General features: G+C 42.1%; 1 protein-coding gene across 1 annotated transcript; it reads right to left on the minus strand.

The window, feature by feature from the left end:
* Window positions 1-822: 822 nt before the first annotated feature.
* On the minus strand, window positions 823-12,367 carry LOC105889365 (ATP-dependent zinc metalloprotease YME1L1). The gene is made up of 18 exons (XM_031583992.2): window positions 12,176-12,367; window positions 10,745-10,876; window positions 9,906-10,089; window positions 9,588-9,689; window positions 9,257-9,366; window positions 8,606-8,756; window positions 8,095-8,178; window positions 7,645-7,818; window positions 7,085-7,237; window positions 6,579-6,711; window positions 6,310-6,372; window positions 5,865-5,977; window positions 5,232-5,387; window positions 3,896-4,047; window positions 3,504-3,630; window positions 3,292-3,365; window positions 2,252-2,338; window positions 823-1,994 (listed from the first exon to the last, which is right to left on the minus strand). Exons 1-18 carry the CDS (start codon window positions 12,206-12,208, stop codon window positions 1,851-1,853), a joined length of 2,172 nt encoding a protein of 723 aa, XP_031439852.1. The 5' UTR covers window positions 12,209-12,367; the 3' UTR covers window positions 823-1,850.
* Between the last annotated feature and the right edge of the window lie 428 nt (window positions 12,368-12,795).

The raw sequence follows: 12,795 nt of genomic DNA on the forward strand, positions 1-12,795 counted from the left end.
CTGAGGAGGCATATCCATGGAGGGACGCACAGACCTCTACAGGCTAGAGAACGGCAGTCTGACTGCCATTAGGTATCGGGATGAAATCCTTGAATCCATGGTCAGACCCTACCCTGGTGCAGTAGGTCCTGGGTTCCTCCTGATGCACGACAATGCCCGGCCTCATGTGGCAAGGGTATGCAGGCAGTACCTGGAGGATGAAGGAATTGATACAATTGAATGGCCCTCACGATCACCTGACCTAAACCCGATAGAACACCTCTGGGACATTATGTTATCAGACGCCGTCAGGTTGCTCCTCAGACTTTACAGGAGCTCACTGATGCCCTTAGACAGATCTGGGAGGACAACCCACAAGACACCATCCGTCATCTCATTAGGAGCATGTCGCGATGTTGTCAAGCATGCATACAAGCACGCGGGGAACACACAAGATAATAAGAAGCATTTTGAGTTGCAGAAATTGAATTTAGGCAAAATGGACTAGCCTGCCACATCATTCTTTCACTTTGATTTTCGGGGTGTCTATACAATTAAGCCCTCTGTAGGCTGAAAACTTTTATTTCCATCAAAAGATGTTCACATTGAGATCTGATGTGTTTTCAAAGTGTTCCTTTAATTTCTTAGAGCAGTGTACTTGATTAAAGTCAGAGTTTCATATTTCCCTATCACCTATTGAGCTACAGTGTGTTTTGAAAGCACTGATTCTGTGGCAGTTAATCCTCTCAAAAACCCTTTCAGAAGCCTTAAAAGTTTGCTGGAAAGAACAAAATATATAACCTATGAGATATCATCACGTATTTGATAAAATGACACTCGACAAAAAGTTAAGGAGGCCTTTATTTATGTTTCCACAGCCTAGATCTTTTTTTCTGATTTCAGAAACAGACCTGGGTAGGGTGAACATTATCGGTGAACATTCATATACGCACACTTATATACATTGACTTGTTTTTTTTTCCTCTCTTACATATTTATTCAAGCATAACTTCAATGGAGAGAAGATGGAGCCGGCTGGCTTCATCTGAATAAATAACTTAAATGGATAAAATCGTTACAGTCATCTATATTTGAATGCAAGAATGAAAGTTCTAATTCAGGCGGAGAAGGAAGTCAACCCTATCCAACTACTAGAAGACAAACAAAAAAAAACTAGAATTTACAATGAACAGACTGATCACTCCAACCCTACATGATGCAGAGGGGAAAAAAAAGATGCAATGCAAGAATACTGACATTATGAAGTCACGAAAGAGACACTGCATTAGGAACTCACTATATTTGCCTTCCATCAACAGTTTTTATTTTCTCAGAGCTGCAAAAAAAAGTGGAGAGCTAATCCCAAGTCTCCAAATATCCTGATCACAGAAAGGCTATTTGAGGTGATATACAGTACTAGTTGCTTTGCAACTAAAGATTATTCCCCTCGACTGTTACAATGTAAAACATTATTACGTGATGGGATTCTTTACGAAGGTATATCTCAGACTACAGAGTGAGAACAAGTGTCCACTGCCTTCCTTTACACAGCGTCTCACCATGTAGGTTTGACATCTGGGGAGGTTATACACACCTGAACGCCCTGATAAAAAAAAAAATAAAAAAAAAAAGACAATTACTAAAAAGAACCAATGGTAATGACCAATTTGGGGCGACTCAATCGGCTACATCTGGGCTAAAAAAAAAAAAAAAATCCAGTACAGGGGGAGGTTGGTCTGAAAGTGGGTTTATATATAATAAAAAAAACAAACAAACCAAAAAAAAAAAAAAACAAGAGATTCTTTCTGCGCAATAACACAGAAAGATATTTACACATGGGGCATTACTATCAGTCTTTTGGGCAGGTGGCATCATCTGGGGTCTAGGGCCTTGCCCTCCAACACCAGCCGAATCTCCTTGGCATCCAGTGTCTCATAGGCCAACAGGGCATCGGCCAGCTTCTGGTGCTCTTTGTTATATTTCTTCAAGAGGTTCTTAGCACGTTCATATGAGTCCTGTGACAAAAGAAAATGAGTGCTTTTTTTCAGCATTGTTCAGACTCAAGAACAGCATGGCACTAAAACTATACTTCAAGACAATAAAACATGTTACTTATATAAATGAGAGGATTAAACCATACTACAGATTTCAAAAGGTAATGTTAACTGATAAAGATTACATAAAGCACTACCTCTCATTAAATATTTAAAATGTTATAAACTAACGTATTTTCTGGTCTTCAGTGGTGATGTATATGGCACAGCCCACTCACCTCCAGCAGCACCCTGACTTCCTGTTCCACGGCAGCCTGTGTCTCTGGACTCTGCTTTGTGACGTCATTGTAGGTCATCACCCCCAGCTGAAAAAGGCCGGCAGAACAATGAGAAGTCGTACCAGATCACTTATACAACCAGCAGGCTCAGAAGCTGGCCAAGGAGGGCAGGCTGAGAAGCTTAGCACCACAGCTAATGATAGGCAGCCCTTTTCTCTACTTCTTAAAGCAGCAATAAGGAGTTCTGTTCCAAAACTAGCAAGCTTTCTACCTAAAAGGCATGCAAAAACCTTGCAAACACCACCAACAGCCCAGTTGACACTGATAGAAGTTTGCCAACACATTAACTGGTGTCTTTTGGCAGTATAGCTGGCAATGTCATGCTGTGAAAGCTTTTCTTCCATTTTTGCAAGGTGTTCCAGCCAGGAAACACAGAACTACATAGGACATATCCTGGATGGCTAGTGGGAAAGCCACAGGTGTTTATCTGTCCTTCACATGACCATATGCTATCAAAATTAATTTGAGGATGGTACCTAAACTAGTTGCCTATAAAACCATGCCTCAAAAAGTGTCAAATTGTTGCATAGTGTAACTTTAATGGCTGTTATAAATCATCATATGAGGCTGTCTGCAAAATAGTTGTAGACTATAGGAAGACTTGCTCCAAGGAGGAGATGGCTGACTCCATGAACATTGAATGAAAATAGTTAACGTCAAATGTTTCAGGCTGTACGTAGCTGGAGGGGAAAGGATTAGGAGCAGGGGTGCCGGGACTTAAGTCTGGAATGTTCTGCAGTACTCTGCACCACGTGCACAGCTCTGAGAGTGGCACTTCACCACAACTGAGGCTTCCTGCAGAAGATCCACTGTTAGCTGAAATAGGCTCACTTTTCTTTGGGCTGCTCCATTACCCAACCTGACACCCCAGAGGTTATGAGGGACCTGACTGCCAATTAACTGCTCTTCCTTGTGAGACTGACTGAGGCTACGCTAACAGAACCGATACACATATTAAGCAAGAATGCCACAGGTGTTACCTTGCTGCTCATCCCAAAACGAGTCACCATCATCTTGGCTATTTTGGTGGCTCCATCAAAGTCACTTGATGCACCTGTGAAAAAAAAGTTGTTTTAGAGGAGATCAACTCCAAAAAAATATATCGCCATCACACACATGTGGAGAGACAGTTGAAAAAAGGGGATAGAGGGAGAAGAGAGAGCGGGCAATAAGAAGTATTTTGGCCATTCACCTGTGGTGACCTCATCATCTCCGAATACGAGCTCCTCTGCCACACGGCCCCCCATGCTGACGTCCATCTGGGCCAGGAGCTGGGCTCGGGTCTCGCTCCAGCGGTCATTCTCAGGCAGCATGGACACCTGCGATCACCATGGCAACGGTTTACACACAATGATCGATGAAATAGCAACATTTAGTGTGGGGGATATTTAAAATGAATATGAAACTACAATCTGAGGGTGAATCGTCATACTGAGTGTAATCCTATTTATCTACTGGCCATAACATGTAAAGGGAAATTTGGTTAAGACCACATTAGCAGTAAACTTCCATCCATGAATGTACTTTGTATGAATAAAAAGGAAATTGTAAAAATTATGCCATTTTGAAAGACTGGGTACGCACATGACCCAGGGTAGGCCCGCGGGGCATGATGGTAGCTTTGTTGATGGGCATAGCATCTTTGGTGTAGTAGGCCACAATGGCATGTCCAGACTCATGGTAGGCAGTGATGGTCTTGTTCTTCTTGTCAATATCCACACTCCTGCGCTCGGGGCCTGTCCATTGCATATGGAAGTAGCAAATATAGGTTAAGGGAGAAGGAAACAAGAAGGTACTGGCTTTAAGCTCACTCCTATGACTCCTGGGAAGAGTAGGAGAGGGGGGGAAAGGTGATGGAATTTGGAGTGGGGCGGGGGTATATGGGAGCGGACATAGGCGGAGATCGCGGGGGGGACGTGTCCCCCCCTACCATAAAGTTGTCCCCCCCAACAATCATTGGAAACAAAAACAAGATTTTTTGAAAAATATAGTTATATGAAATAAAAATACGACGACACAAGCGGTGCTAATTATAGACGTAAAACAATGTGTTTTTTAAGTGTTGAAAAATCATATTCCCCCTATTCCTCAAAGTGGGTTGGTTCACATGCTGTTTCCAACGATCAGGGCTACCGGCAGCTCCGTGTTTCAATTAATCAGCCCAGTAGCCTAGACGGTCAGATTGTCAGACTGTTTCCTCCTCTGTCCCCTGTCGCTGCCGCTATGATACACGATATCTAAAGAGATTTACCTCATTCTCGAACGCAGTAAGAACATGTAAAGAAGAAGTTTTTTTTCTAAACTTCATTTACGAAGTTCCAATCGATATGCACAAGTATACATAAGTTTATTAATGGATTGGCATGACAACGTGAACGTTTGCCGATTAACACACGCATGCCGGTAATTAACACCGTTAAGATAGCTAGCTAGACAGTCTAGACACTGTCCTGTCAGGGGCAGGTTCATGCTAGTTAATAAACGTAGGTCTACATCTCAGTGCCTCTCCAGATTTGTTAAATAATCTGAAGGTAAATTAACGTCATCTTTTCCTGCGGTCCATTAACTATGCTGGAATTACGTCGTGGGGTGGCAGTGGGACAGGGGGTAGAGAAGTTGTATTATAATCAGGAGGTTACTAGTTCGATTCCCTGTCAAAGTGTCCGTGAGCTGTTTTATAACTTATTTTGAGCATCAAGTTCTCTTAAATATAATAAACATTTCGTGTTCTAAAATGACTTCGAATTTCTGTTTGTAAATGTGATAAGAGAATTCGGTATTTAGCAGTTTATGCTAGCTCTCGTGAAAGCAACTTTTTCATGTCCCCCCCCCCCCCGGAATTACTCTCTGAAATTTGACCATGTATTGTCCCCCCCTACAATGAAATGGGATCTCCGCCCCTGGGAGGGGAGACACTCACCCATGAGGATCTTGTCCTTGGCGAACTCCAGATCCTTCATGGTCACCACGTCTTTACCATCGATGGCAGCCTTGAGAGCCGCCTGGTTGACCAGGTTCTCTAGCTCAGCCCCGGTGAAGCCCACGGTACCCCTGGCGATGATTCCTGCATCAACAGCTGGAAGAAAGAGTCAAGGGTGACCAAGTTTTACCATTATGTCACTGTCATTCAAGGGTACAGATGTTAAATGGAGTTAAGAAGCTGATTTTGGCTTGTGAACACTTATAAGCAATAACAGTGGAAGTGTTACAAATATAACAGTAAATGTACTTAGCTCTGATTTAGTTCTCTTAGTTGTCCCTTAGTAGTTAGTTATGTGTTTAAGATGTTAAGGTCAACTATTCAAACAATTCTGTGTATTCTCAGTCATATCTTGAATAAATCATCTAAAAGACATGTGTGTGTCCACCACTCTCTGACAAGAAGTCAACTCAATGGTTACACAAGATTGGCACCTTTACATCAGAGTGAAAGTAAAGAAATGTTTCAATTCAAAACCCATTCAATAATACACAGCACCACCAGAAAACCTATATAAATATGATACATGATTGATGATGAAGATTTGTGTGTTTGATCATTTTACAGCCATACCTTCATCCATTTTGATTTTCTTCAGGTACCATTTGAGGATCTCTGTGCGGCCCTTCACATCTGGGCGAGGGACAGTCACCTGCATGTCAAATCTTCCTGGACGGACCAAGGCACTGCAGAACAACCCAGGAAAACCACGCGTGTCAGCTTTACAATCTATAAAAACTTTCGTGGTTGGGCGACTAGAACGTTAGCACTCTTAGCGGTCAGGTGAATACGGGTTGATTTGGACAATGGAATTCACCCCAATTACAAGGTCTAGTTTAGTTGCTCTTAATCCCCATGTGACAGAACTTTTATGTGTGAATTCACATCTAAATCCAACTCAGGGAGACTGACCCAGTAAGCCTATAAGAGTTGGCAAAGAATCAGAGATATCCTTACTACTTTGGCCAACCCAGATAGACAGAGCTGTGGAAGAATCACATTCGTCTTTGAAACTTACTTATCTAAAGCCTCAGCAAAGTTTGTGGCGCCGATGACAATGACCCCTTCATTTGGCTTAAACCTGTAAATAAACAAAAGATGAAAATCAAAAACCGACCTCAGACCACACCAACATCTCAAACATGACCATTTATCTAGACAAGCAACATTCTCTTGTAGCTCAACTGCCCATTGCTGGCAATACAACAGCTTGACTGAGTGAGTAGAAGCATTATTCTGAAATCTATCACCAACAACTGACAGAACACACTGAAGTGGGGTACCTACCCATCCATCTCTGCTAGCAGCTGGTTGATGGTCTGTCTAGAGTAGGGGTGCATGGGCGACTCTATTCTTTTCCCACCCACACTGTCCAGCTCGTCAATGAAGATGACACATGGGGCATTGGCCTTGGCCTCCTCTGAGGAAAATGAACAATGGAAATATGATGCTGATTTAGTGCTTCTGTAGATAGTTATTTGACACAAGAATTTAACAAAAAACTGTAATCACATTCGGGCTTCCTTGATGGCGAGTAAAATATCAGTATTTATATCTGATGCAGGTGAAGATGAAGTGTGGTTTTGTTCCAAGAGCTACAAATACTTCTGGGGGGCGTGATGACATGAAATAATTTCCAAACATTCTTGTGTTTTCTAAAAGCCATATCGCTCCTCTTTATTTGCAATGACGTATAACTTCAGGCCATGGATTCAATACTGTATATATTTAAGTAGCACAATACTCTGATGTAGCTGTGAGATGTGTAATTATGCCATGCCAAAGAGACTCACTGAAGAGGTTCCTGATGCGGCTGGCTCCCACTCCTACAAACATCTCATCAAACTCCGAGCCCGAGGCGTAATAGAAGGGCACATCAGCCTCTCCAGCCACTGCCCTGGCCAGCAGCGTCTTCCCTGTGCCTGGTGGGCCAACCAGGAGGATACCTACAAACATGGCCCCATGATGGGAGGAGTTATTAATGACCAATCACAAGGCTACAGTCCAGGGGACAAGCTTTTAAAGTTTTCCCCATTACACAGCGTGAGGCACTGAGTGAGATTTAATGACTGACAATTAATTACACAGACAATTGTACGATTCCCATAAAAATGATGAAAACTTACTTCAATTACCAAGGCTCTATATACATAATAGTAATTCATTACAGCCTTAATATCAATCAAGTACATCTGAATATTACTAATAATTATTTCAGTGTAGCTAGGTAATGTCTGTATGTTTACTCCAAATTAAGACACAAAAATGTTACTCATTTTGTGATGAGTAAGTGGTCACCATGAACAGAAAAAAAAAGAAGATACAGGGACATTATTTGGCAGACTGCTCTCACCTTTGGGAAGCTTTCCGCCAAGAACTGTGAACTTCTGGGGGTTCCTGAGGAACTCGACCACCTCCTGCAGCTCGCTCTTGGCCTCATCAACGCCCTTCACATGCTCGAATGTCACATTTTTTACCTGGACCGGGTCTACAGCTGAGTCCAGGCCAGCCGTAGTGCGGAAGCGCACTGTAGGAAACAGGGAATCCCCAAAATTAGGCCCAAGGCCCAAACCAGGGCAAGGATGCAATACATTTGGAATAATAAAGACGATCTAACAGAGTAGAAGATAACCAACCATAGCAGATATAACTTGAAATAACTGAAGCACGTATCCGTCTGAACACTCACACAGAAATCTATCGGTTCATAGAGCATGGACCAAGCTTATCTGAGAAATCTACAGCACACACGATAAAGTGAATGAAAACTGACACAAACCAGTATCAGAAAAGGAGCCTTTACCTGAGAGGAACGGGGTTTTGGCCAAGCCATAGATGCCCACCAGGAGAAGGACCAGAAGGATCAAGCGCGTTCTCCTTAGCGATTCTGCCAAATCATATACAGAGAAACAGAGAGAGAAAGAGAGGGGGGGGGGAGAGAGAGAGAGAGGGAGAGAGATATTGAGAGGAGAGAAAGAGAAAGAAAAAGAAAGAGAGAGAGAGAGAGAGCGAGAGTGTGAGGGGAGAGAGTGAGGTTGAAGTTGAGCAATACCTTTCAACATTAGTTCCCTTCGACTCAGTAGCATCACCCTGTGGTATTTCAGAGAAATTGATATTTTCTTGTCTAAGCACATTACCAAACCGTATGGAATGGACAAAATGAAACACCGCTACAGATTACAGTTCTGATGACCATGTATTCATTATCACACCACTAACTAACAACATGTAGGGGGGCATGAATTTGGCAATTACATTTATGCAACAAGCAACAAGTAACATGTAACAAGACAAGCGTGTGAGGGGAGCCATGCCTTGTGTCCTTTGGGTCATAGATATGGACTTCATGAAGCCCTCTGTGAAACCAGTCTTAAAGGCGTCCTGATCACTGCCAGACAGATTCCTGTTCTTCATCATGCCGTCTATACTGTCAATCTGTGGGCCTTTGTCCTTCATCAAAAGACCCTGTGATCCAGAGAGCGAAGGGGAGGACAAAAAGAAAAGAACAGAGAGAAAAGATTGAATTGAAGAAAGGAGGGATGGAGTAGGTAAAAGGGGGGAAAGGAGGAGGAAAAGAAAGGCGAGAGGTTACACCAGGAACAAAGGGATTAGTGAGTGAGCTGCCGGTGAGTGGTCATGAGACACACAGACTCTGCCATGTGAGCGAAGGACTGGTCCGTTTGGCCTCACCCAGGCAGTTAAACGATTTGAAACAGGTCCACAGCCAACTCTGATGTAATACGAGTGAGTGAGTGAGTGAGTGATTGAAGAAGTGTACATGTGTGTTTGTGTGTGTACAGTCAGGGTCAGGGAACTGCATTTAGAGTGTGTGTGTATGTGTGTGTGTGTGTGTGTGTGTGTGTGTGTGTGTGTGTGTGTGTGTGTGTGTGTGTGTAAACTCATCAAGAAGCTGGTCATATAACAGTCTTGGCTGTTTCTTGTGGGCCAACCTCAGTCCAACTAACCTTCATGAAGCTTGGAGTGTAGCTTTCTGCCTCGCCTTGGCCCTCAGCATCCGACTGCTGACGCCTTGCTGCTTTACGCAGCGTCTTGAAGCCGCGATGCTGGACCCACACTGCATGGACAGACGTTGGGAGAACAGGTTTATACAAAGCTGTACTTACAAAAGCAGACCTGACCAGCATTAAGAATATGTTAAACATTTAAAGTGTCCAAAAGATACTCCAAGCCAAGTTACACTTTAACAAAAAGCTTCACATTAGAACATGTTCTTCAAAATGAACACATTTCCTGAACAAACTGTTCCTAGTGTGCTCTAAATGTAACAGAAGTTACCGGGCCAGTGTTGGAGCTCTGAGCAGATGGCCTGTAGAGGACTAGAACTGTGTCTGTGGAATGGTGAGGGCCGGAACAACCCCACTGCTCTGGTAGAGAACCCTAGAATGAGAACAGACACAGATGAGTGCAGTGAGGGCATTTCTTCTAGGCGTCTCTTCTATAGTCTCCTGAAGCTGACTGAACTCCAGACTGAACTAAGCTCATCTATGTGAAATATTAAGCTTTTCAGATTGAGTTTTTTTTTTTTTTTTTTTGAAAAGCAATACTTCATTCAACACTCATATGTATAAAAGGTTTAAAAAAAAGGAGTCTTACCATGTTTGTTATGGAAGAAAGACTCAGTGGAGGTGTGTGATATTCTCCAGCTGGGAGAGTGGTGAGGGATAGAGTGGACTGGACCTACTCCTGGCTCCAACCTGGGCAGGAGCCTACTGACCAGCTCCCCGAGGTGACCCACGCATAGGTCAGACAAGCCCAGCTCCCGTAAGCTCACTTTGGCCTGAAGACATAACGTACATGTGAAGTTTGATAAGATATATATTTTTGTATTCAAAAGAAGAGGTCACATTAACCTTGCATAGCTGAATGACATGCTCTAGAAGATCAGCCAAAATACATGGATAGACTAGATCTTTTTTACAACATTAGATGCAGTCGGCAGCAAATAAACAAAATGTCATGAATTCACACAATTATGGCATTTAGCCTGTGTGGTAATACCAATGGTCAGCGAAGTTCTCATCAACAGTAAAGATCTATGCCAACAGATTTCAGCTGTAAATAACTATCACATTTCCAGTTTCTATCAATAATATGAAAGACCGCTCTTGATGATATTACTGAACATCGAAGCATACAACCAAAATAGCTTGTCTGAGGTCTCAAATCAGATCAGTGATATACTGGTGGAATTATTAAGCATTTTTTTTTTCATACAACATCCAATGAAGCTCACTAGTATGAAATAAAAATGAAAATAAAAATGAAATAAATAAATAAATAAAATCCAGGAAGATCTGAATAGTAATGGTGCCTTAGAATTGAGAGGATGAATGAGGGACATTTGTGGTCAAAGCTTATGTTCCCACTGATGAAATAAAAGCTGCCCCTTTATTGAGGTACATTCTACTGGGAGATGTTCTATGTTGCCTTACCTCTTTGAGCAGATGGTCTTGCTCTTGTGGGAGCTCCTTCTGCAGAGTCTGCACAGATGCTGTGGCTGCAGAGCTGGCGGAGGTTTTGATGGAATGAAGGGCATTGATAAGGTGGCTCAGTGGCACCGTGACCTAAAAAAAAAAACATGGTCCATGAACTATTATTATCCTTGACACAACTTACTACCACAATCAATTGGCAATGATCTGATAACAGATATTCTTCCTCTGTGAGGATATTATCAGTTACTGTTAAGCATATCCAACTGATAACAATTCAAATGTCCTGTTGATAGGACGTATCATTACATTGCATCAATCCAAAAAGTCAAAGTCAGCTACGCTTTCCGAATCTAACGCCAGTTCACAACCAGAAGGCAAGCCATACCATGCGTATGTGAAGGCATGTAGATAAATATAGGACACCCGTGTAAAGTTAATTATGTTCTGCCTGCATTTACACTAAGCGTTGAACCATTGTACAAAGCAGGAGTTGGCCGCAGCAGCCAGTGTATGTTGGCTGTTGGTCAAGTGTCCCAATGACATAAGGCACCTGATTTTGTAATCGACCGCTGGGATCAAACTGACACCTAACAGTAACATAACTCTTAGAATTTACCTATCTATCTTGATTTCGAAACTTCAAATAAAGATTTAATATTAAAATAGAATACAGTTGTTGAGAGGTCGTGGGACATCTGTTTTAATACGAAATAAACAAAGTATTACACAGAAAATGCTTGTGCTTTCCCATCCCTTCAAAATGTTACACAAGCTCATTTACAGTACCATACATAATATGCTAACATTAGCTAGCTGTCACATAAACTGGATGCTATGCTTGCTCGCTTTCAGTCTCGTTTACGTTAACATTCATAAATACAGCGTTAGTTGAGGTGAGTTCGCTGTAAAAAAAAAAATGCCTCGTTGCGTTCTTGGTAGCCCAAATGAATGTATAGAAAACCTTGAGCAAAGCCCTCTCGGGGTTAAATGTTTGTACAACCTCGGCTAACCATTGTAGCGACTGTATTAGAACACACGCTACCTACCAAGCAAAACCTCTGTAGTGTCAAGATGGTAACTTAGCTAGGCGAACAAGGTAGAACTTCACTGCTAGCTTCCTAGCTAGCTAACTAGCCAACTTAGCCTGAAAGCTATAGAGGAGTCGACATACTGACGGCTGTCTTCAAAGCATGCCACAAATCGGCTAATGTTACACTCTACATATGGTTCTTATACCAACCGTTTATTTAAAGTCACAATTTAGTCCACTAATCCATGTTACTCATGTTTTCTGTTCTGATTGTTGTTCACACAAGGTTGAGTAAGCCCCCCCTCAAGCCTTAGCAAAAATAGCTAGCTAGCTAATATGTTCGTGATTTTTTGCCACTAGCGAGCTAGCTTGCTGGATAAAGAAGGTTTATAATTTACCTGTGGCTGAAAAGTTGTAGGGAGGGAAAACATCGCTCCGGATTATTGGAAGCAGTCCCTATGTGTTCCTGTCAAAATCTAGATCCCACCCCACCTTCTGCCCTTTTGTTTTCCCCTATTACCAAACTCGACTAACGCTAACGTTACCAAACGCCTTGGTGGAGGAGGTTCCGTGAATGCTACATATTGTTACGTCATGCTGTTACACTGTAGGTCCCATTTCAACTGTTCAGCTGAGTTGGAATATAATAATAATAATAATAATGATAATAAAAACTTTATTTGTATAGCACCTTTCATACAAAACAATGCTAAATAATGTTGCCACACATGCCAACACCTTCATACTCGTGAAATGAGCAATCACTCTAACACTGATGTAGGGAGAGCTGGGTTGATTGGCACACTTTTCACTCCATCATTTTTCTCAGTCGTACTATATGTTGACATAGTCTTTCAGATCTTCAAGATCTCAGCTAAAAAAAAAATATATATAATGTTTACAAAAGATTCCTAAAATCATTTAATTCAGGATTTAAGTCATGTTGTGCAAATAAAAAATGCTATAGTTACAAATTTAAGTGACACTTATAGTTGCTTGAGCATTTAATTCAAACCAG

This window comes from Clupea harengus, chromosome 17 (genome assembly GCF_900700415.2).
Source record: "Clupea harengus chromosome 17, Ch_v2.0.2, whole genome shotgun sequence".
NCBI lineage: Eukaryota > Metazoa > Chordata > Actinopteri > Clupeiformes > Clupeidae > Clupea > Clupea harengus.